The sequence below is a fragment of the Maylandia zebra genome, linkage group LG18, assembly GCF_041146795.1.
Source record: "Maylandia zebra isolate NMK-2024a linkage group LG18, Mzebra_GT3a, whole genome shotgun sequence".
NCBI classification, from domain to species: Eukaryota; Metazoa; Chordata; class Actinopteri; order Cichliformes; family Cichlidae; genus Maylandia; species Maylandia zebra.
The window spans coordinates 24,796,252-24,819,973 of record NC_135184.1 but is presented as its reverse complement, the minus strand read 5'-3'; the positions used below and the strand labels follow the sequence as shown (position 1 = coordinate 24,819,973).

Genomic DNA, 23,722 nt, shown 5'->3' with positions numbered 1-23,722 from the left:
ACCAAGTCAAAGTCCAGACCTCAACCTGACTAAACCTTCATGAACTGAAGCAATGTTGTAAAGACGAGTGGATGAAAATGGTTTTACAGAGAAGTACTGATGCCCCTATATACTGCAATAACTCTCAACACTGAGTCCATCTCAAAGAGCTGTCTACAAATGATTGTATCTCCCAATTCCAGTGTTTTCACTAGTTACAGTGCACTTTTATAGTACGGTTGTATTTACTACAAGTGGTTGACATAGTAATGTGGTAATGAATACATCGCGTAAAATAATTCATCATGGCTATCGCCATCAGGTTGTTTTAAAAACAACACAACAATGGGAATAAATTACTTAAATCACTTTTATTTTTCCTAGAAAACCAAAAAAAAAAAACCCCAAAACAAAGAAACCGAACACAACAACATAACACCGGTGAATCAGATACATAATGAGACTTGTGTGAAGTTGTGGTGTTCACCTCTTAGGCTTATATGAATCAGACACTAGAGAGGGCTCTATCTGTAACCCATGTGTGACAGCGTGTGTGTGTGCGTCTTTTAATGGTGTAACAGTGTTCTAATGAGGGGAAAGACTTAACTACATGAGACAAAGATTACAACACTTCAACCCTGAGCCTTATTCAACATAAATACTCTACATCAGAACAGAAACAAATATGAGCAGACAAACACTGGAGTGGCCAACATACTGTAGAAAAGAGGTCTGTACTGCGTCTTGGAATGCAGGAAGTTTCCAACCCATTGACTTGTCGCAGAGGCTTTCAAGGATTAAACGATGCAAGGGCATTATTTTCTATTTGAGTCAGTGTCCACAAGAGCAGTGGTTGTTCCTGTTGCCGGAAATTCACACTGACAGCAGCCTGCGTCTTTCACATGTGTATAGTAAGTCTCGGTGACAGCTATTTATACTGAGAAATTCCAGCAAGGAAAGAAAAGTGTTAGATCCTCCGTTACCCTGTAATGGCTTCAAATCTCATGTCACTCTTGGGAGAACCACGGCGCTGATTTCTGTCATGATCTTTCTGGAACTTGGTCAGACGAGTGGGTAGTGGCAGGAGGGCAAAAAGAAAAAAGTGCTAGTTTCAATACTCCTTCCTTCTCGGGCGTGCACATACATCAAAGAGTCCTCTGGGACACAGTCTATCCATAATGCTGGACAGTTTCTCATACTGGGACGTGTGGATTTGTGACAACCGGGTTATGTCATATCCTCCTCTTCTGAGCAGTAATCCCGGCCCTGGATACGACACACGCGCAGAGTATTCAGGTATTAGCCAGATACAACTAGTTTTACAGTTATAACATTTTGTGTAAACCGACATGTATCGTGGTGGGGCAAATGTAAAATGCACAAGGGAAGTAGAAAAAACACCCAAAATCTCACAAACTGTATTTGTGAGATTTTGGGGAGACAATAACATGATGGACCAGCTGTGGAAATGACAGAACCCCTCACTTATATATATGGGAAAATACCAAGGTGCCCACAGCTGGTGGCTCAGAGCTGTAGTGGTAAACACATTCACCTTACATGCAAAGATCGAGAAACACGTCCAGCCTTAGTGGTCGCAAGCTAATGCACTCCTAGGCCGGTCCCAGGGGCATCTGGTAACGTCTGTTCCAAATTAATATGCACATTCATCCAGTGTGGCAACCCCTTGAAATACAAGGGGGGCAGCAGAAAGCACCTCTGTTAGGATGAAATCTGATTTTAAAAAATAAATAAAATCTAATAAAGTGCTTTAAAGTCACACTTTTTTTCTTTTCACCATAAAACATCCAATTACTCTTTAGACATCAAGATGCTTTGACACTACGGTATTTTCAAAATAAAACCATGTAGTTTACATCTTAAGAGTCACTGCTTTTCAAAATAAAACTCCCAGTTAGTTATGGGTATTTACCAGCATGCTTTAAGGCAGGGATGTCCAACTCCAAGCCTCAAGGGCCAGTGTCCTGCAGGTTTTAGATGTGTCCTTGATCCAACACAGCTGATTTAAATGGCTAAATTACCTCCTGAACATGTCTTGAAGTTCTCCAGAGGCCTGGTGATGAACTAATCATGTGATTTAGGTGTGTTGACCCAGGGAGAGATCTAAAACCTGCAGGACACTGGTACTTGAAGCCTGGAGGTGGACACCTCTGCTTTAAGGTATAAAAAATGTGAAAGCCAATGCCTTTTAATTAGTTTTCTTGTTCTAGCTTTCTAGTGTTATGAGTATGAGCTGCTGTCTCCTCTCAGCTTTTTCAGCCAATTAAGTGTTTAGCAACAAGCAACAAAGTTTTGGAGTAACAACAATGCCACTGCAAATTCCCTAGAGTCTGACTCAGTCACCACAAAGTTATGCTTTCAGTCTGCAAAAAAATGACTAATGCACACAACTAATCGGTTCATTTGTGCATGTGTTGACAAGGAGGAATGCTAAATTATTTTGCAGCCCCACCGTGCAAAGATAACGCAGCATTTTGTTGAAATATTTGCAGCAAGGTCTCAGTCAAACATGAATGAAAGGAAATGACTTTTTTCAGCTTAAATGGAGTCAAGCAGCGGAAATTCAGGCACGCACTTAAAGAGGCCTCTTTACATTTTGGAAAATCTTACTGAAGCAGGCGTTTATGACGACTTTCAGCTACACATTAACAGTTATTTTGGTCTCTATGAGTTTTTCCAGCAGCAGGACAGTGGGATAATCTCAAAATAAACCACAGTTCTTTTGCAAAAGAGTGACGTAAATGTTCTCGTATAGGTTTTTAAAGTATTTTTGAGCTCTGTGGCACACAGTGGTATAATATTTCAGGATCTGGCAGCACAGCCAATATCCCTTTAAATAACCACAGTGGGAGAATAGAGTGGACGTGACAGATTGAGATTGTTTTGCAGTATCATTATCTCGTCTGCTGTGTCCTCACTTGCTACAGATTTGCAGCACCAATAGGATTAACTTCCATTATGTTATTTAACCTGTTTTTTTCCTTACAAAGACACAAAAACATAAATAGATCTCCAGTAAAGGTTTGTCATTCTTTACCTTTTCAATTTTTTCATCTAACATCCGGAAGAATTCTTGCTGACTTTCCGAGGAGTGGATGCTCCTGCGAGGAGGGAAGGAGACCAGGTTAGAGGCTGACAGCATGATAGCACAAACAAAACCATTAGTCAGTCACTTACAGAATTTTTCCATTTCCATTTGATCCTGTTTCATCTCCGTGCGGAGCTTTATCAAGGAGAGCACTTACTTCCTGCAGTATCAAACACACAGATAAATGATTGAGGACAGTGAACAACACCATCAAATGCTCACCTCTGCTCTTTTATAAAGAAGCCTGAAAAACACAGAAATGCAAAACTAAATCATTTTTGAATTATGGAGATCCCAATGTGCTAAAATGTAAAAATGACTGACTCAACAATGAAATTATTATGCACTTAAAAGCAATAGAAGGAAACTGAAAATAAATGTTTGCTTTTGTTTTTGTTTGCATTTTTATTAATTTTATGCTATTGCTTTCAGATTTGTAACTTTCCTTTACCTACTATGGTAGCCCTGAAAGGTCAAACGCATTGACACTTAAGAAAACACCAGCAAACAGAATAAAGCGCCACCAATAACTAAATAAATATATTTCAATCCCCCAAAACATACCAGAAGTGTTCACCACTTCCACAGCTGGTCCATCTGTTCCCAGAAATACTTCCATTTTTTGTGATTTTTATCACTTGTTTAGCTTTTGCTGCAGTTTTGCTATTTCCATTGTGTTTTGTGTGCTTTGGAAGCATTTTTCTATTTGCAGATGTTTTCTTAAGTTGCTGTGCGCTTGACCTATGAGGGCCACTGTATTATACCTATTTATATATGCAGTTTTTCCTCTGTTGGCTAGATACAGTATCTCAGTTCTTGTGATCATCTGAGTGGTTAGTGTTGTGGGAACAAAGGATGACTGTAAAACTGGGTGAAAGGTTAACAAAGTGACACGTAGCCTTGTCATTTACATTATGGAGCAAAAATGCATAAAGAAAAACAGAAATAAATGTATTTTAGGAAAGCGAAAGAAAATGAAAAGGGTTACATAACTCAGAAATAAATGCATTTAAAATCATAAAAAGAATGGGAGTAATAAGGAAGTTAACATAAAAAGATAAATAGGGAGATTACTACAAAGGCAGAAGTAAATTTAAATTAAAATATCAGCTCATTCAGTTTAATGTTGATTATCATTTATTTATTTTGTATTAAGAAATTTTCATAATGTCCATATCGCCTGTCAAATAATGAAAAAATGTAACAAAAAACACTTTCTATCCAAAAGTATCACTTTTATATAATCGGTGCCAAGTATATATGGAAGCTCCTCTGTCCTCCTGCATTATTGGGTTACAGTAGTTCCTCATTAACATGCAAATCGATGCTGCACGGTGCTCTAAAGCCTCAGCTGAGTTCGTGTGATCCTGAGGTTCGCGTCACAACTTACCCCGAACAAACTGACTGTGTTTTTACAAGCCGCCATTAAATACTCCACTAAAGACAAAATAAAAAACACAGAGGACAAAAGAAAAACCACGCACCGTGCTTTCCTGGCCGTCCTCTCCCGCCTCTTCTCCGCTGATGTACTTGACTTTCTCCACTCCTTTCATCTTGTACTCATCTGTGACAGAGTGGGAGACAGAGGAGCACATCTCTGATTAATACGCGACAGCAGCAGCAGACAGCAGGCACGCAGAGGATGACCCACTCATGGCCGCTCCGATCACCACAATCCTCCGAGGTTAATAGTTCTCACAGTTCAGTACTTGGTAAAGTAATTATGTGGTTGAATTCTCACACTCTAGACTAAATCCTCTTTTAACAATGGCTGGCAAGCTGCAAACACACGAGCTGTTAGCCTGATTCTCCTCTCCATTTTCTGCCTCACACATGAGCAGTCCCCCTCTTCTCAACCTCTCCCACGCTGCACATTTGGAAAAGAAGAAATGAAAATATAGATATGGCACATAGACTGTTACTGTTCATCTATAGAAGCAATCACATTAATTCAGATGTAAGACGATAACCTGCGTGTTACAGGTTTCATACAGCTACCTGACTACAGGTTTGACTAACTTCTTTATTTAAATTTTTTAATTTAGACTGTTACAAAAACAGATGTGACATGTTTTGTACCTTTACTTATATATACCTTAATATAACCAATACACCTTTTATTAGGAAAAGCTGTACACCTGCTTCTTGATGTAATTACCCAATCAGCCGGATCGTGTGGCTGCAGTGTAATACATTAGCTCGTGCTGATGCAGATCACTTCACTTATTTCACAAACGCTGTATTTTTGTAAGTGCCAGATGGACTGGCTTGTATTTCTGAAACGGCTGACCTTCGAGGATTTTCAACACAAGTCTTTGTTTACCCAGCATGCTTTGGAAAATTAAAAACCCATCCAATGAGCAGCTGTCCTGCACTGCGCATCCTCCATGCGCTCCAGCTTTTAATCACTCTCCATTGATGAGAGTGATTAAAGGACAATGGCCAGACTGTGATTGAATGGCTACAGAATCTCAGATAACCAATATTTACTGTGAAAACTGCAGCAGGCACAGACACCATTACAGCTCTGTTTAATCTTGATTTCTGCTGAGTCTTCAGATTGGAGGGTCACAATTTGGTGTCAACAGCATGAATCAGTGGACCAGGCCTGCCTTGTGTAAAGGCTGCTGCTGGTGGGGTAATGAAGTGGAGAATGTTTTCTTGGCGTATTTTGAGCTCCTTAAAAACCCACTCAGCCATAGTTTGGATGCCACAGCCTATCCGGGTATTGTTGCTGGCCACGTTTGCAGTGCTATAACTGGGGGGGGGGGGGGATTCAGCAGGAGCGATGTGATGTAATCATGTCTACATGGACGAGGAGCTCAGACGAGACCTCCTGTGGAACCCAGGTCAACAAAAACTGTTATTGAGGCGCATTTACATGCAAGTGATGTAGATGCCTCTGTGACTGATTTTAACTGTGGCGTTCCTCAGGGCTCGGTCCTTAGCCCACGTCTTTTTTTAAAGGAACGCGCTTCCTCTCAGCCTGATCGTTCACAGTGACAGAGTCATTAACTCTGATATGCAAATGACACACAGGTCTGTCTTCCTGCTGTACAATAACCCATCAGACTTAAAAATCTATTCATCTGCATTAATTATATCATATACTAGTTGTCTATGTTCTTTTTAAAGCTAACAATGGCAGCTTTGATGTGAAAAAAATCTGCTACCTACACATGCATTTGTTTTCTTGCATTAATTATTACAAGGCTCTTTACAGTGCCATCATTTAGCGCTCACGTCACTGACTCCAGATGAGGCAGAACGGTGTTGCTCAGATCGTAACAGGAAGCAAGAAATGGGAACACATCACTCTGGAGCTGGGCTGCCTTTTCAAAGTCATACTGACTTTAAAATTTTACTTATAACTTTTAAAGCTTTAAATGGCTTTGCTCCAAAGTACATCAGAAACATATTAACCACTTATGTGCCTGAGTGTTTACTTAGATCGGTGAATGCGGCTCTGCTGGTTATTCCAAGGCCTCAACTAATAAATAAAGAACAGAGGGCTGCTGCCAAGTGTGGAACAGTCTGCTGTCTGAGATGAGAATGGAAATGTCTTAATTTGCTTTAAAACCTCTTAAAATGTTTTAATTGAAAATGTTTAATAAATGTTGTTAGCCCCCTCTAGTATGTTCATATTAGCCTTGCCTTTTTATTTCATGTTTTTAACTAGTTCTCTGATTTTGTTTTAAACTTTTTATTTGAAGCACCTTGTGACATTGTTATATAAATGTGTTGTTGTTGTTGTTGTTAAGTTATTGTTACATTATTATTGTACCAAACTGCTGTTTGTCAGTGCCACATACTAAAGTTCAGAACACATTACAATACAAACACAAGACTCCCAGTCAGGTAAACATCCTGAATCTCAGAAAATGTGGCAAAGCTTCCTCATGCTTGCTGTGTCAATAAAGGATAAACTTAAAGGTAGTTCATCTTTATTTCTTTTAAGCATTTCATTTAAAAAAAATTGTTACTATAATAACCCTTAATAGCATGTATTTTTCACATTTTACAGATCTGTTAGTAAAATGTTGTGGCACATTCGCTGACAGTCTTATTATTATTCCTAACAGACCTAAAGTCATCTTAGAAATTACAGTATTTTCAGAAAGTACCTGAACAGGTATGTGAGAAATATGAATGTAAAGGTAATTTTTGCATAGACAGACTCACCAGACAGGAGGTCTCCGTTGCTGTAGGCTTTATTTTGCTCCTCCTCACCGTTGGGCACGGCAGACACCTGCTTGGCCGAAGTGCAGCCCATCTCCTTCTTCTCCTCAGCTGCTCTTTACCTCAGCCCCGAGCATGACAGGCACACCTGGGGTAGCGGAGGACAGTTATGAGGAAGTGACGACCCATACTTAGATAAGGCGAAGGGATCACACAGGAGGGGGGAAACTGAAGATTTTGTCTCTGGGGATCACGATCAGTGCACAGGAAAGAAATGCAAACTAGCCTTAATGTCCCCGAACTCCAGCCATGAGAATCACTGTTTCCATAATCAATTAGTCATGAAGCGCCCCACCCTAGAATTAAAACACGCGGGCATCTTCAACTATTCTACCAGAGACAGTATAATGGATGGTTTCTCCTGGTTATGAATCACGCACACGTCGCTCTGGCAGCCACAGCGTGCGCACGGCGGTGCCAGCTGCACCGCAACAATAAGGCCATTCAGGGTGTTGGGATGCCACTGTGCCAAGCCGCCGGGTCATTTTTATTAGCGAATGGGGGCTTTCTGTGGCGCTCAGAGGATTAAAGCGACTGCGCACAAATGTTCCCATCCTCACCGTTACACCGGGCTATAGGAGCCACAGAAATATGGCTAACAGTCTGTTACACCTAATCACTTGATCGCACGCTAAGTGCTTTGCATTAGGCTCTGGAAAATACAAAGTGCTTCATCCCCTTATGTTATGAATGATCCTGCGGGGTCCAGCTGTAGGGGACTCAGCTGTTCCCGCACCCTAAACAAGCCTTCTTACGACTGGCTTTAATTTGCACATTTACACAGATAAAAATAAATAAATAAATAAATACAATAAAAAAATTAAAAAGCGACATCTCCTCGCGACACATTTAGTTGTAGACAAGCAAATAGAGAAGAACTGCTTTTAAAGCCGCAGAATAGCCACAATCTTCTCATCCAGGGGACTTATACAAATAGGGGGGGGGGGGGGGACCTACGATTCCACGGCCAACAGGAAAACGACCTCAGACAGATAAAATAAAAATAAAGCAAAAAATGAGATTGTAAGTGCTGCGCTCTCGGAGCTAGATTACCTCTCTGGTGTGTCCATGCTTCTCTGTTTTTTTTTTTTTAGTTCAGGGAGACTTCAGTCTAGACGGAGAAGCCAGCCAGACCGCATCTGCATGTCTGAGCCCAGCACACACGGGCATCAGCAGTGGAGGTGCAGGCGCTCCGTCTGCCAGCTGTCTACTGCACGCGCTGCTGGAGCTCGTGACCCCATACCCGCTCAGAGTGACCCAACAGCGCCTGCTCGGCAGGGGATACACCGGCGACTCAAAACACGGCTCATGCGGGCTTGTTTTTCAGGGGAAATACACACAAAGAAACCCAGTTAGCGTCCCAGGAACCACAGCATACCTCTACGCGACTGAAAAATGACGACTCCGGGTAGGGCGGTCTTGTGAATGTTGCCGGTTGCCAGTCGGACCTATTTCGCGGGCGCACCGTAAGCTTCCGTCCAACGCATTTAGCGTTTATCCTGCGTTATCGAACAGGCAAAAAAGACGTACAAAGTTATAAAGTTGACTCTCTCCAGTTGACAGCAGATCCCCGACCTCAAACACCATGATTTTACTGACAATGGTTGCTCGTGTGGCAGACGGACTTCCGCTCGCTGCGTCTGTACAGGAGGATGAACAGGTATGAATGAAAGCTGAGCCCCTCGTATGGAGATACCTGCACATCAAACTGTTCTTTAAACAATAATAGTGTGCTTTTTTTACACGCTTGGTGCTCTAGAAGATAATGTCGCGATTTTATTTCAGCTTTAGCTAAAGTTGTAATTATTGAGGAACACTGAGTGTATCGTATTTTATACAAACAACTGAAAGTTGAGTTGAACATAAGAGCAGTTTGTTCTGGTCCCAGTCGACAGAAAAATGTCTACAAAGTGCTAATGTCATGTCTTTTTAAATTTAACTGTGAAACCTGTTAGTTTAGATTTTAATGTGGTGGACTATTCTGTATGCAACTGTGGGGATCTGAACTTTAAAGTGATACTTTATTTAATGGCTGTATTTAAAAACCGAACATCAAATGCAGGAGGAAAAAAAGTGATTTAAGTAACTTTTAACGTGGCGTGGGAGTGCCAGACGGGGTGGTCTGAGGATTTTAAAAACCTGCTGATCTACTGAGATTTCTCCACACAACTATCTCTAGGTTTTAAAACAAGAAATTAAAAGAGAAACATAAAATATCCAGTGACTGTTAGAATGTCCAGACTGGTTCAAGCTGACGGTAAGGCAACAGTATAATTAATACAATCATGTTATGCAGAAGAGCGTCCCTGAACGTGCAACACGTCAAACTTTGAAGCAAAAAGGTTACAGCAGCAGAAGACCCCACTGGGTACCACTCCTGTCAGCCAAAAACAGCAAACCAAAGCAACAATATAAGATGGCATGGATTACGCAGTATAAAGTGCACAAATGCAAACTCTTTCTGTCTTTAGCGTGCTTTACTTAAGGAGAAAACGAAATCTCCACTCTATGGCAATAGACAACTTATGAACATTGGTGAAGCTGCAATACTGTGAACAAACATTCAGCAAGTTGTTGAATGTTTGGACGTGAGCACGTGTGAACATTGACTACAGCGACAGAACAGGACAATAACTAAATTCCTACATTCTCATGGATCCACATAAGTAATAGGGAGGAAAGGGACAAGGTCCAAACAGTAATTGAATATCCCTGAACTGTGAACCTGAATTGAGTCCCCTGATTACTGCAGAGAGCAGGCCGCATCACCAGTGGTTGTTAGGTTTAATTCTCTGTATCCAGCTACAGGCTTTTCTGTGGATGTGATTCTGTAATGAAACTACAGATCAATGAATGACCTTTTGAACATATTGTTTACACTGTGTGGGTAATATGCAATGACCAAACGACTAAAGTAATTAAATATGAATAAGAATGAGCTTAAGTCTGTTTTTATCTGTCTTTGTCAGTCAGAAAGAGATCTCCAGCAGTACCAGAGCCAGGCCAAGCAGCTGTGCCGTAAACTGGACGCTCAGAGTCCAGAACGCTGCACCCTCGAGGCTGGGGACATGAACTTTCAGTAAGATCACTCAGCATAGAACATTTTGTAGATAATTTTGGTGAGCTTTAACTTGAATCACAAAGGTCATAAAATCATTAATGGTTTGGCCTCATTTTCAGCCTTTTAATATCCCAGGGTGTATGCTACCTGTCCCTCTGCGAGGCTTCTTTTCCCAGAAAGATGGCTTTTGCATACCTCGAAGACCTCAGCAATGAGTTTTATGACCAGTATGGAAGGAGAATACCCACAGTAACCAGGCCCTACTCTTTCATAGAGTTTGGTGAGACTGGTGTTAAAAATCCTTTAATACAGTACATTTGAAAAGTATTCACAGCTCTTTACTTGTTCCACATTTTTTCATGTTACAGCCTTATTCCAGAATAGATTAACTTTATTTTTCACCCCAGAATTCTTTACACAATACCCCACAATGGCAAAGTGAAAAAAGTCTGCAACAGAAATTTAAAGCAGCGACAATCTGTAGCGATGGTATTGGCCAGGTGATGCTTAGACATGATGCTTGGCATTCAGGCCAAAGAGTTCAATGTTTGTTTCACCAAACCAGAGAATTATGTTTCTCAAGGTTTGAAAGTCCTTCAGGTGCATTTTGGCAAACTCCAGGTGGGCTGTCATGTGCCTTTTACTGAGTGGCTTCCCTCTGGTCACTCTACCAATCTGTCCTGATTTCTGGAGTGCTGCAGAAATGGTTGTCCTTCTGGAAGATTCCCCCCTCCCCACAGAGCAATGCTGGAGCTTTGTCTATCTGTTTTTCTGCACCCTTCACAAGATCTGTACCTCGACACAATCCTGTCTTGGAGGTCTACAGACAACTCCTTGGAGTTGGGCATGGCTTGGTTTGTGTTCTTGCATGCACTGTCAAGTGTGGGACCTTATATAGAAAGATGTGTGCTTTTCCAAATCATATCCAATGACCTGACTTTACCACAGGTGAACTCCAATCAAGGTGTACAAACATCTAACAGATGGTCAGTGGAAACAGGATGCGCCTGAGCTCAAAATTGGGAGTCATTGCAAAGCCTGCAAATATTTATGTGTGTTATTTTTAGATTGTTTTATTTGTTACAAATTTTCAGGACTTTCAATCTTTTTTCACTTTGCTATTATGTCATTTTGAGGTGAAAATGAATTTAATCTATTTTGGAATAAGGCTGTAATGTGACAAAATTTAGAATAAGGGAAGTGCTGTGAATACTTTCTGGATGCATCGCAAACAAATAAGTGACACTACTCACTTTCTACAAAAAGAAAGAAAATTTTTATAGTATCCTACATGTTGTTCCAGACACCTACATCCAGAAAGTTAAGAAGTCATATGTGGACAGCAGAGCTCGGAGGACCTTGAGCAGTGTTAACACAGAGCTGCAGGACATCCAGAGAATTATGGTTGGAAATATTGAGGAGGTCCTGCAGAGAGGAGAAGCTCTTTCTGGTAAGTACTAAAAAAGAACTGGATGATATTCAGAAAATAATGGTGGCAAATATTGATGAAGTCCTGCAGACACTCTCTCTGTGGTAAGTGTAGCCAGTGTTGGTAACACATGCCATCAAATGGGAGATTCTGATCAAAATTACCAATCAGAACAAAATTAATGTTTCCTTCATCCTATTTGTTTCTCAGCTATCTGCACAAAAGCCAGCAATCTCTCCAACATGGCAGAAAAGTACCACAAGGATGCCAAATATCTCAACACTCGCTCCACCTATGCTAAGTTTGCGGCTGTGGCAGTGTTGTTTGTCACGCTCATCTTCTACGTGCGTTTCTGGTGGCTCTGATGTACGTCCAGACAAGGATTTCGACACGAAGCTGGAGTTTCTCCTCGAAGAGCACTTAAACTCATGTTACAGTCTGTTATTACCAGGGTGCCTTGAAACAGTCTTAAAGACTGTTTCAGTCTTACGGACCTGTGTTGAATGTAGACGTTCTTTCTGTGATTTACTCAGTCGTGGGTTATACAATAGAAGCTGAGCTGTAAGTCTTTATTGGGATGTTTAATGGGCTTTTGTGTGATAGAAAGGCTTTTATATATAGTAAATGTGCATACTGGAAACATTAAAGGGGACCCATCAGGCTCATTTATGGTTTCATATTTATAGCTTCAGAGCAGTTTTGCGTGAGTCAAAGATCAAATGAAGCTTCTTGATCTTACGCTGGGCCTCAATTAAATTTCATGCAAGCTTCACCTTTTTTAGCTGACTTTTTTCTCATTGGCTGCTGCTCATTAGCAGGTGGGTCTGTGCTCACAGGCAGAGCTGTGTGCCCGAGGTGACCAGATTAGAGATCTGCACTGTTATATATACAAGAGAAAACAAGCATGACAAGCATGACCTTTAAGAGCAGAAAGAGTTCGTGTTTCTACACACTGATGTTGGAGATTCTGTTAGCGTGTTAGCACTGATGAGAATCCATGTAAGCATGTGCAGGGGTTAGAGTCTTAAAACTGTGATCAAATGTGAATGTTTGTTTACAAAGTTTACACAAGCGTGAGAAAGTGTTATTAAAAATGTTAAATATTTATCAAGAAATCAATCTGCTTGACTTTTCTTTATATGACACAATTTATGTGAAAATCTTCAAGGCTTCAGTGCTGACGTGAAGTGAATAACACTGATTATCTCTTCATCGTGGCAGCTGTTAGTGGGTGGGGATATATTAGGGAGCTAGTGAACATTTTGTCCTCAAAGCTGGAAAAATGAGCAGGTGTGAGGTGTTCTCGGTCTGCAGTGGTTAGTATCTATCAAAAGTGATCCAAGGAAGGACCGGTGGTGAACCAGCGACAGGGTTACTGATGCACTTGTGGTCCAATCCAACAGATATGCTACTGTAGCTCAAATTACCCAAAAAGTTCATGCTGGTCCTGATAGAACCGTGTCTGAATACAAGGAGCATCACTTACCAGGGAACACCTGGCAGCATGATGCACAATGGGAGGAAGGCAAGCTGGTGGAGGCAGTGTGATGCTTTGGGCAATGCTCTGCTGGGAAACCTGTCATTCATGTGGATGTCACTTTGACACGTACTACCTTCTTAAGTAGAAGACCATGTGCACCCTTCATGTAAACAGCATTCCTTGATGGCTATGGCCTCTTTCAGCAGGATGATGCGCCCTGCCACAAAGCAGGAATTTGAGAAGCACAACAGTGAGTTTGACGTGTTGATTTGGCCTCCAAATTACCCAGATATCAATCCAACTGTGTCAGCCAGTGTGGTTGTGTTGGTCACTCTCATACGAACAACACGCCCGTGGTGATACTACGATCAGTTCGGGCAGGTTGTTCCATCTTCTTCACTCCCAATTCTGGAGGTAGTCTGATAAAATCCAGCTGTGCTTTTGTGATTAATTGTTGTGGTTGATTGATTTCTCTCTCCTCTGTTTAATTTTAAACAAGTTTTTGACAGATTCATAAACTGTACTTTCTTATTTTTAGGTCAGGTCATCTAATAAATTTCTTCAGAACTGTAAAGACTTTAACTGCTATTTCAATTGATCACATACAAGTTTGCAACTTGGTTTAAACAATTAACAAATTTCTAAAGTATTTGTGCTTTCTTGTTTTTAGTACAGAGCGTCTAATAAATTTGTTAATCCCTCTTTAGACAAACCAAGCAGCTCGTGTTTACACAAACTCAGAGCAAACAAGAAAAACAGAAAAAGCGAGTCGGACCAGCGAGGCTGAGCTGCTTTTTATGATTACTTTTATGAAAATCACTGAGCTCTGACTGTAAATGAAGAAAGACAACAAAGACTCTGTTCATTTTTAAACTGTATATAAAAGATATACAGCCAGCCACTGTGGCATCACCCTCTGGTTTCCTGTTCTTTAATTAGACTAAGTTGTAAGTTTGTGCCAACATAATATTAAGGCCTCGTTAATCGGTTGTAGAGACGTTTAAATATCCTCTTTTTATTGCAGAAAATGTTTTTGATTAATATGCTTCATTAATTTGTTTGAATTTATAAATAGTCTCATCTACTGTTTACTTGCCTGCTGTGATAGCAACGTTGGTCTTTCACCTTCTGAGTCTGCATGTGTGCCAAAGTACTTAAAACGTCCTGATATACTTCCTGTTGCAGTAGCAGGATGTCATTAGTTATGAGTACTTTGGTATGTGTTTACAGTACTGTGCAAAACTCTCGAGACATTCCTCATTTGTATTTATTTTGCTTCCAAGGAACCAACTTTAAATTATATCTTTAGGCACTTTGTTACAGCTTCCTGTTGCAAAAAAATATAATGAATAAATGAATCAGTGAAAAATATCAAAGATTGTCAAGACTGACAAACATAAAATAGTATTTTTGCACCAACAAGGTGATTCCTAAAGAGCAATTAGTTAGAAACTTGGCCTCAGCATGGTGTACTGTGTGTTCTTAAGAAATGTGAGGAAACTGTAGATAGAGAGATAGAATTTAAACAATAAAAACTAACAATAATAACTGGTGCACAGTGTAACTTTTTTCTCTTCTCCGCTGCTGGGTGATGGACCACCATCGGTACAGGTGATAAACCAGTTGTATCACATACTTTGCACACTGCCTCTGACTGACAGCAGAGCTCACTGCAGGCAGATGAGCCATCCCTCGATTTCCATCGGACAGTCAATACGCTCTCCCGGCTGGATAATAAACTCCCCTAGCTGACGGCAGATCCTCAACTTAAAACACCATGATTTTGCTGACAATGATCACTCGTGTGGCAGATGGACTTCCGCTCGCTGCGTCTGTACAGGAGGATGAACAGGTATGAATGAAGGCTGAGGACCCCAGTATGAAGATACCTGCACACCAAACTCCTCTTAGAAAAGGATTTGTTTCTTACACTTGGTGCTCTAGGGGATGATCCATGAGTTTATTGCAGCTTCAGCTCAAGTTGTAATTTATTGAGCAGCACTAGGTGTAAGATGTTTTACAAATGAGAAGCGACTGAAAGTTGAGCTGAATATAAGATTTTCTGGTCCCAGAAAATCCTGCAAAAGTACTAATGTGATGGAATATGTGCTAATAACATGATGCGAAACTTAGGAGTCTATCTCTGCCTGTAACTGTGGGGATCATTTTATTACAAGAAATAATCAGATGCAATATTAACAAGGCTGGTTCAGATCACACCGTTACCTCTTTATAAAGTACCCCATTATCAGGTTTAATTATGCAAATAATCCAGATAGAGAGACTACCAGACTGTGATTTTCCAGTGAATGAGAGCAAATATTTTTGTAAATATTTTGTAATTTCACACAAAAAGCTTTAAAAGGAAAAGCATGAAAAAGAAATGTATCTCAGTTTTCCTCCACACAGACATTTTGCAGGTTCCACGTGTGAACGACTCTCTGATGAGAATAATGTATACATGCTCTCATCAGATAGTGTATTATGTACATGTGTTCAACTGCTCATTAATGTAAATATCTAATCACCCAAACACATGACAGCAACTCAATGCACTCTATGCATTTAGACATGGTTAAGATGACAACCGAGCATCAGAATGAGGAAGGAAGGTGATTTAAGGGACTTTGAATGTTGAATGATTGTTGTTGTCAGACAGGCTGCTCTGAATATTGTAGGAACTGATTATTTGTTGGGATTTCCCCACACGGGAGAGGATTATAAAGAATGACCAGAGAAAGAGAAAAATAGCCAGTGAGCAGTATAATGATCAGACTGGCTCAAGCTGACAGGGAAGGCGACAGAAACTCAAATAACAGTTTTTCAAATTCATAGTATGAAATAAAGCATCTCTGAATGCACAAAACATCATATCTTGAAGCAGACAGGCTACAGGAGCAGAAGACCGCATTGGGTGCTGCTTCTGCCAGCTAAGAACAGGAAACTGAGGCTACAATTTACATAAAACTTTCCCAAAGTCATGCAACAGAAGATGAAAAATGTTGTCTGGTCTCATAAATCTTTGTTTCTGCAGCAACATTCAGATGGTAGGCTCAGAATTTAGCATAAAAAACATGCAGGCATAGATCTATCCTGCTTCGTGTCAGTGGTTTATTCTACTGGTGGTGGTGTAATGTTGAGAATATTGGCACAGCTGAGCATCGCCTATCCCCTACCCAACCCTGTGGCTTGTCATGTCTGTCATAATGTTGTGCTGTGGCCATTCATGTGCTTTTTTTTGTGCAGAGGAGTTTTTTTGTTTCCTGTTCTCGTGCTGTCCTACCATGGAAGCACAGCATGAGTGGAGGTCTCTTTTTTTCCTCTTGTACCCTCCCGTTGTTGTGTACATTTCAGTGTTCTTTTCTGTAACGCTACCGATCTCCGACTTGTAACCCCATGTGATGTCTGTGTTATGTGTGTAAGGTCGGGGAGGGGGGTCCCATTTTCACTGCACGGCAACCTGCTTGTGACAAATAAAGCTTGATTGATTCTGATTCGTTTAAACACCACCTGAGCATTGTTGCTAACTGCATTCACCCTTTTATTGGCACATTTACTGATGGCTGCTTCCAGCAGGATAACACACCATGTCCCCCAGCTCATTTCATATCAAACTGGTTTCTTGAACATGACATCAGATATTAATCCAATAGAGCAGCTTTGGGATGTGATACAACAGAAGAGTCACATAATGGTTGAGCAACCAACTGAGTTGCTGTCATGTCAACTTGGACCAAAATCTCTGAGGACAGTTTCCGGCACCTTCTGACGTTGCACCATAACGAATTAAAACAGTTTGAAAGGTAAAAGGATCCAACATGGTACTAGCAAGGTGTATAATAAAGTTTCTGAGTTTGTAGGCATTGCTTCTTGAATTTTATACTGTTTACACTGTGTGGGTACTTGGTGATGAATGCATAAATGACTAATCATTTTAACTTTAAGTGAGATAAGAATGAGCTCAAATCTGTTTTTATCTGCCTTTGTCAGTCAGAAAGGGACCTCCTGCTGTACCAGAGCCAGGCCAAGCAGCTGTGCCGTAAACTGGACGCTCAGAGTCCAGAACGTTGTACCCTTGATACCGGGGACAAGAACTTTCAGTAAGATCACACATTTTGTTGATAATTTTGGTGAGGTTTAACTTGAGTCAAATATAACTAATGGTTAGGCCTCGTTTCAGTTTTTTAATATCCCAGGGTGTGTGTTACATTATCCTCTGCGAGGCTTCTTTTCCCAAAACGATGGCTTTTGAATACCTCGAAGACCTCAGCAAAGAGTTTTATGTCCAGTATGGAAAAAAAGTACCCACAGTATCCAGGCCCTACTCTTTCATAGAGTTTGGTAAGACTGAAGTCCAACATCTTTTATCACACAGAGACATGGCGCTAATCCCTGTAAACAAATAAAATGAACATTTTTATAGCATCTTACATCTTGTTCCAGACACATATATCCAAAAAGTGAATAAGCCACCTGTGTCGATCAAACTCCGGAAGACCTTGGCAAGTACTAAAAAAGAGCTGGAAGAGATTCAGAAAATAATGGCGGAAAATATTGCTGAAGTCATGCAGAGAGACCCTCTCTGTGGTAAGTGTAGCAGGCGTTGGTAACACATCCCATCAAATGGGAGGTGCTGATTCTATTCAGAATTATGTAGACAATTTGTTATTATTCCAATTTACAAATTACAATGTACATGTATTCAGAGATGTTCAGTTCATCCCAATGTTTCGATTTTATCCCCTCAGATATTGCCAAAAAAGTCAGCAACCTGAGCAGCTTTTCAAAAAGTTGTCGCAGCAACGCCAAAGATGTCAACACCTCCCCCGGCTATGCTAAGGCTGTAGCTGTGGCTGTGTTCATCACACTCATCATCTACATGCGTTTCTGGTGGCTCTGATAGACGCTGGGACAAGGACGTCTCCTCGACCGGCACCTAAACTAATCATACATTGTGTGCCATATACAGCCCACTTTGATGTGAAGTGAGCCGGACCAGTGATAAACATATAAAGTTACAGAATAGTTTCCTTTTTAGCCAACTTGCTTCACATTGGCTTTCCCTCATAAACAGGTTGGTGGAGCTTCTGGCAGCATTTCAGCACTGATGGAGAGTCCATGTAAGCATGTCCAGATGTTAGAGTCTTAAAACTGTGATGTTTGTAATTAAAGTTTAAACAAGTGTGAGAAAGTGTTATTAAAAATGTTGAATATTTACCAAGAAATCAATCTGTTTGAGTTTTATATATGACAGTTTATGTGAACATCATGAAGGTTGCAGGCCCTTTCTATATACACACAAAGAGGGTAAAATAAGTATTGAACACCTCACTAATTTTCTAAGTAAATATATTTCTAGCGGATCTATTGCTATGAAATTCTCACCATGTGTTGTTCAGTTTCCCCACACAGGAAGCATCTTGAAGCTGTAATCACCAACGAAGGCTTTTGTACAAAGCATTCAATTATTTTCAGTATGTACAACACTTTTCCCCCTCTGTCATTCCCATTACTACACATAATTTATGACCATCTGTGGTTTGATGTTCTTGTGTGGATTGGACAGGTTTTTACTGACATATGGTGGGAATTTCATGTCAGTAGCACCTTTAGAAATGTATTTACTTAGAAAATTGGTGACATGTTCAACACTTATTTTACACACTGTTTATACAGTGGTGTGGAAAAGTCTTTTATCCCATTCCTGGTTTTCTTTTTTGTATGTTTGTCATACTGAAATGTTTCAGATTGTCAAACAAATTTAAGTGTTAGACAAAGATAACACAAGCAAACACAAAATGCAGTTTCTAAATGAAGGTGGAGGGATTACCCTAAGAGCACAGCGACAACTCATACAAGAGATTACAAAAGACCACAAGAGACAGAACGACATCCAAAGAACTGCAGGCCTCACTTGTCTGAGTTCATAACTCAAGCATAAGAAAGAGACTGAGCAAAAATGGCATCCATGGCACAGTTGCAAGACGAAAACGAAGAACAGGAAACCAAACGAAAAGAAGCATCATGCCAACATTAAAATATGGCAGTAGTTGTGTGATGGTCTGCAGATTTTTTGCTGCCTCAGGACTGGAAGACTTGTGATAAATGGAACCATGACTTCCTTCTACCAAAACATCCTGAAGAAATATATCCAGCCATGTGTCCGTGACCTCAAGCTGAAGCACACTTGGGTTCTACAAGAGGACAATGATCCAAAACACACCAGTAAGTCCGCCTCTGAAAAACAAAATGAAGACTTTGGAGTGGCCCAGTCAGAGTCCTGACCTGAATCCGATTTTAAGATCATGAGTGGATGACCTTAAAAAGGCAGTTCATGGTGGAAAACCCTCCAGTGTGTCTGAGTTAGAACAATTCTGCAAGGATAAGTGGGCCAAAATTCCCCCACAGCGACGTGAAAGACTCATTGCAGTTGTTGCTTCTATGGCTGAGCCAACCAGTTATTAGGTTTAGGGGGCAATCACTTTTCACACAGGGCCATGTAGGTTTGGATTTTTTTCCACTTCACACTAAGCATTTAGGAACTGCACTTTGTGCTTACTTGTGTTATCTTTGTCTGATATTTACATTTGTTTGATACGAAACCCCCCCCCAGAATATCAGGAAGAGTACTGGTGATTCCCAAAATCATCTTTGATATGTTTGTTGTAACTTTTTATCCACCAGTATGCATAGGTGCATAAATATAACTAAACACATTTTCCAGTTCAATTTTACAAATAAAAATCAGAAAAAAATAGACGAGCACTTTATTTTGTGATAAAGATGTCAAATTACAGTTAATTACTTGCATTCCTGAACAAAAAATTCTGTTTTGAATGTTTGAGTGCATTTGCCTAATAAATAAAAATGTTTTGTTTGTCGTACTAAAAAGGTTTTTGTCAAATTTCTAAAATATTTGTAATTTGTTTTAGTACAAAGGGTCTAATAAATTTGTTAATCCCTGTATAGACAAACCAAGGAGCTCGTGTTTACACAAACACAGAACAAATAAGAAAAACAAAAAAGCGAGTCAGACCAGAGGCTAAGCTGCTCTTTATGATCCCCAAATGAACAAAGACGACAAAGGCTTACTGCTGTATTAAAGACGTACGTGTGTGTGTGTGTGTGTGTGTGTGTGTATATATATGTGACATGATCTGCTAGTTCGAAAAGCTTTTTTATTTTTTAAAATTCGAGCTACGCATTGCCATTTGCCCTTCACACAATAAAACTGAGGGATGTTGGACACCAACAAGGACCATGACTTACAAAATAAACACGCTGTATTAACTAAGGCTGAGAACTGGTGACTGAGTCCATGAACGCATCAGGGAATCATTTATTGAGGTTACAAAAAGAGGGCGCTAAGAGGCATTTTCCTATAAACTTCTATAAAACTGGCAAACACCATAGTCGCCCCCTGCTGGTCATTAGAATAAATGTAGGTTTAGGGTATGCCCATCTTTTTAAAAAAAAGTTTACAAAATCTTGTGGTAGTGGCGTTTCTGCAGCTTTAGTGACAACAATACAGACTCACCTCAACTTTTACAATCAGTTATACTTGGACACTCACTGACACACATTTTACAGCTGCCGTTCAAATACAAGAGCTTCTGTCAAAGTGTGACAATAGTAAAATTCCTCTTTGTTCTCCGGACTGCTCGAGTAAGTCCTGGGTTCTGGGGACGCAGGAGCACTTTTCACTTTTTCCCCAGTTTACATAATAAAAGGAACCCACACTGTAGTTTTTCCTCAGCAAAGTAAAAAAAGCAGAGATCTTCTTTCCATCGCTCAGTGTGATGAATGACTTTGGGAGAACAGATTTATGCCATCATATCAAAGTCGTCCCGCTGCAAAAGAAACACAGTGATGAGCTTCAAGGCATCAGAATTCGGATTCAGTCCTGAAAACTGTCGATTTAAGTAACAGATAATCATTCGTAACTGAAATATGTACATACAAACTCTGACAAATCACTCACCTCTTCATTGTAATTCATCACGTGCTGCTTGATCTTCGAGGAGTCCACCCACGTGACGAAATCTTCCATATTTCTTACATTTAAAAAAGTTACAGTAATAGTGTCAGCATTTTCACATGTGCAGTATAGTGAAGCATCTGTGTCAAAGGCCCTCTGTGTTGGTAAAGATATTGTGAGAAGACTAAATACCCGGAGACCAACCTTGTGACTAGAAACGCTGGGTCTGTAACAATATCCGGGCCAACACGCACATCTGTGACTGAGTCAAGGACAACACTGAATCTGTTTTAATCCTTGAATGAAGACAAATCTGAAGTGTTAAGCATAACAATTTACAGTAACACAGCAGTCAAGGATACGCCCTTGTTCGATGAAAGTAATTGCCGTCTTCAGGTTCTGAGCCATACGAAGATTCAACATGATGCTGGGCAGCCGCCTCCTGCAGGAATCACACAGACAAAGTATACATAGAGGCTTGCATTTATACACAGCACTGTATAAAAGCCTCAAGCCACCGCTCATTTCTTTATATTTTGCTAGGAAGATGAGAAATACATGCAGAGATTTAATGAAACATGTCCAAACATGCATTGAAATACAGTATATAATAAACAGTCTGTACAATTCTAACAAACTTGAAACTCAAAATTTGACCACCTTCATGCTTCAACATAGCTTGCTTGTCATTTCTTTGTGTACAGGAATATTTCTCCTTGCTTCTGGAAGAACATTCAAAGCTCTTCCTTGGATGTTCGCTGACGTTTGTTCTGTTCTCTATCAAGATGATCACACACTGAGATCCAGACTCTGGGGAGGCCAATCAACGACTGATACTGTTGCATAGTGTGTTCTTCTATCCAGGTATGGATAGAAGCCTTGAATGGCAAATGAAGCCATTGCCAATCACCTGTTTTCCAAGTGGTACTGCATGGTGGATCAAAATCTGATGGTAGTTTTCTGTGTTCATAATTAAATGAAATTTGACAAGATCCCCAACACCACTGGCTGAAATGTAGCCTCAAAGCCAGGAGTGACAAAAGAGCCTTTATGCTTGAACAGTTCATAAGTCAGTTTTAAGTGGCTTAGCAAAACAAAATGATCAGGCACAAGCACTGGACTAAGAATGAGTGAAAAAGCAGCCAATCTCCAATAACGAACTTTCAGAAAGCCTGTAGAACTTTGCACAAGACCACTTTAAAAATTACATGAAATTCTGGTGCCTCAGAAGCAAAATATAAAAAATGAGGAGCACCTCCAGACTTTTCCACAGTACAGTACACTTTATGAGTTTAAGATATACACATAAATGTACCTGCAGAATGAAGAAGCTGTGACTTTCTCTGTGAGGGACAAATTCTGTCTGGTGGGGATGAGACCAATGCTGTATCTGAGGTGAAGGAAGAAAAAGATTCTCTGTGTAATATCAACAAAGGTTTAGAAAACAATAAACAACACAGCAATCAAAATCTGCTCAAAACCACACAGGAAACAAGCGCAGAGTTAAAAGATGTCAGCTTGAATTAACATTAAGAGGATTTTATCCATATTAAATAACTGTAATATCCAAAACCTTACAGTTTTTCCAGTAATTGATGTGTGCTCTGTGCTCTGAAGCCATCTTTCTCATCCAGGTCTCTGATTTTTCTGGCCAGGTCTCTGACATTCCGACTAAGCTTGTTGTACCTGAGACACAGGAGGAAAAAATGGTGTCTGTGTGATTTGTAAATATCAGCTGAAATATGGTATAAAAATGTGTTTATACGTCTATACAGTGTAAATAACCGATGCTAAAAGCTAGCTAGCGGCCACAGACTCACTTGGTGTAGTCCTCCCTTTTCTCGATGTGATACTTCCGCAACACCTTGACCTCGTGCAGGTTGTTGTCTACCTCCCAGTTGATGAAGTCGACCTTCTTCAACAACTTCTGTTCGTGATACTTTAATTTACGAACCATTTTCACAGCGTTTCACGCCACTTCTGGAGAAACAGGAAGCACGTGCTGTTATTTTTCTTCTTCGTCATCGAGAACTGAAGGTGGTGGCCCGCAACAGCGCCCCCACCCCGCAACCTAACAAAACACGGTAGCACAGATGATAAATCTGTGCTACCGTGTTTTATTGTAACAGAAACCTCGTGGTTTTTTAAAATAATAATTTTTAATACTAATGTAATCGTAATCGTTTGCTTACTCACAAATATCAAATGTGATTGGAAAGTCACTCTAGGTTGTTATTATTAGAGTTATAGATAAATACAGACCATTTACCATTTATTTACCATTTGTAGAAATAACAGTAATTAAAGAATAAATGTACTTATGTAGCAAATCTGTTTTAAAGCAAGTTCCTTCGATGTATGAATTTTTAAATTACTGATAATATCTGAATTCTTTTTTTTTTTACAGCCCAGTAAATGTTAACAGATAGCTCTTGAATCAGAGGGGA

General features: G+C 40.2%; 4 protein-coding genes across 5 annotated transcripts; 2 read left to right on the top strand and 2 right to left on the bottom strand.

The window, feature by feature from the left end:
- Positions 1-330: 330 nt before the first annotated feature.
- On the bottom strand, positions 331-8,826 carry zgc:55943 (uncharacterized protein C1orf21 homolog). Of its 2 annotated transcripts, none has more exons than XM_012924452.3 (6): positions 8,706-8,826; positions 7,271-7,415; positions 4,573-4,652; positions 3,178-3,248; positions 3,038-3,101; positions 331-1,245 (listed from the first exon to the last, which is right to left on the bottom strand). In XM_012924452.3, the coding sequence occupies exons 2-6, from the start codon at positions 7,359-7,361 to the stop codon at positions 1,207-1,209; spliced, it is 345 nt and encodes a 114-aa protein (XP_012779906.1). In that variant the 5' UTR covers positions 7,362-7,415; positions 8,706-8,826; the 3' UTR covers positions 331-1,206. The 2 variants fall into 2 exon arrangements, with proteins under 2 accessions (XP_012779906.1, XP_012779905.1); XM_012924451.4 differs by having other exon boundaries at positions 8,381-8,739.
- A 20-nt stretch (positions 8,827-8,846) lies between these two features.
- On the top strand, positions 8,847-12,932 carry LOC101479873 (vesicle-trafficking protein SEC22b). Its single transcript, XM_004570506.6, has 5 exons — positions 8,847-8,987; positions 10,297-10,406; positions 10,508-10,668; positions 11,692-11,838; positions 12,028-12,932. Exons 1-5 carry the CDS (start codon positions 8,913-8,915, stop codon positions 12,180-12,182), a joined length of 648 nt encoding a protein of 215 aa, XP_004570563.1. The 5' UTR covers positions 8,847-8,912; the 3' UTR covers positions 12,183-12,932.
- Positions 12,933-15,020: 2,088 nt separating this feature from the next.
- LOC101480647 (vesicle-trafficking protein SEC22b-B-like) lies at positions 15,021-18,387 on the top strand. Its single transcript, XM_004570509.2, has 5 exons — positions 15,021-15,149; positions 17,288-17,397; positions 17,478-17,638; positions 17,741-17,884; positions 18,046-18,387. Exons 1-5 carry the CDS (start codon positions 15,075-15,077, stop codon positions 18,195-18,197), a joined length of 642 nt encoding a protein of 213 aa, XP_004570566.1. The 5' UTR covers positions 15,021-15,074; the 3' UTR covers positions 18,198-18,387.
- Positions 18,388-20,050: 1,663 nt separating this feature from the next.
- On the bottom strand, positions 20,051-23,337 carry imp3 (IMP U3 small nucleolar ribonucleoprotein 3). Its single transcript, XM_004570510.2, has 7 exons — positions 23,096-23,337; positions 22,854-22,961; positions 22,591-22,665; positions 21,638-21,717; positions 21,480-21,531; positions 21,279-21,351; positions 20,051-21,147 (listed from the first exon to the last, which is right to left on the bottom strand). The coding sequence occupies exons 1-7, from the start codon at positions 23,230-23,232 to the stop codon at positions 21,121-21,123; spliced, it is 552 nt and encodes a 183-aa protein (XP_004570567.1). The 5' UTR covers positions 23,233-23,337; the 3' UTR covers positions 20,051-21,120.
- Between the last annotated feature and the right edge of the window lie 385 nt (positions 23,338-23,722).

What these genes read in the sequence shown, in the direction of transcription:
- LOC101480647 (XM_004570509.2), top strand. Translation starts at nt 15,075, where the DNA reads ATGATTTTGCTGACAATGATCACTCGTGTGGCAGATGGACTTCCGCTC. An exon ending in CTGTACAGGAGGATGAACAG is followed by an intron (nt 15,150 to 17,287) that starts GTATGAATGAAG and finishes TGCCTTTGTCAG; the next exon opens with TCAGAAAGGGACCTCCTGCT. An exon ending in GCAGAGAGACCCTCTCTGTG is followed by an intron (nt 17,885 to 18,045) that starts GTAAGTGTAGCA and finishes TTATCCCCTCAG; the next exon opens with ATATTGCCAAAAAAGTCAGC.
- imp3 (XM_004570510.2), bottom strand. Translation starts at nt 23,232, where the DNA reads ATGGTTCGTAAATTAAAGTATCACGAACAGAAGTTGTTGAAGAAGGTC. An exon ending in AAAAGGGAGGACTACACCAA is followed by an intron (nt 22,962 to 23,095) that starts GTGAGTCTGTGG and finishes CCTGTGTCTCAG; the next exon opens with GTACAACAAGCTTAGTCGGA. An exon ending in CCAGCGTTTCTAGTCACAAG is followed by an intron (nt 21,352 to 21,479) that starts GTTGGTCTCCGG and finishes TTTAAATGTAAG; the next exon opens with AAATATGGAAGATTTCGTCA.
- zgc:55943 (XM_012924452.3), bottom strand. Translation starts at nt 7,361, where the DNA reads ATGGGCTGCACTTCGGCCAAGCAGGTGTCTGCCGTGCCCAACGGTGAG. An exon ending in CAACGGAGACCTCCTGTCTG is followed by an intron (nt 4,653 to 7,270) that starts GTGAGTCTGTCT and finishes ACTCTGTCACAG; the next exon opens with ATGAGTACAAGATGAAAGGA. An exon ending in AATGGAAATGGAAAAATTCT is followed by an intron (nt 3,102 to 3,177) that starts GTAAGTGACTGA and finishes CCCTCCTCGCAG; the next exon opens with GAGCATCCACTCCTCGGAAA.
- LOC101479873 (XM_004570506.6), top strand. Translation starts at nt 8,913, where the DNA reads ATGATTTTACTGACAATGGTTGCTCGTGTGGCAGACGGACTTCCGCTC. An exon ending in CTGTACAGGAGGATGAACAG is followed by an intron (nt 8,988 to 10,296) that starts GTATGAATGAAA and finishes TGTCTTTGTCAG; the next exon opens with TCAGAAAGAGATCTCCAGCA. An exon ending in GAGAGGAGAAGCTCTTTCTG is followed by an intron (nt 11,839 to 12,027) that starts GTAAGTACTAAA and finishes TTTGTTTCTCAG; the next exon opens with CTATCTGCACAAAAGCCAGC.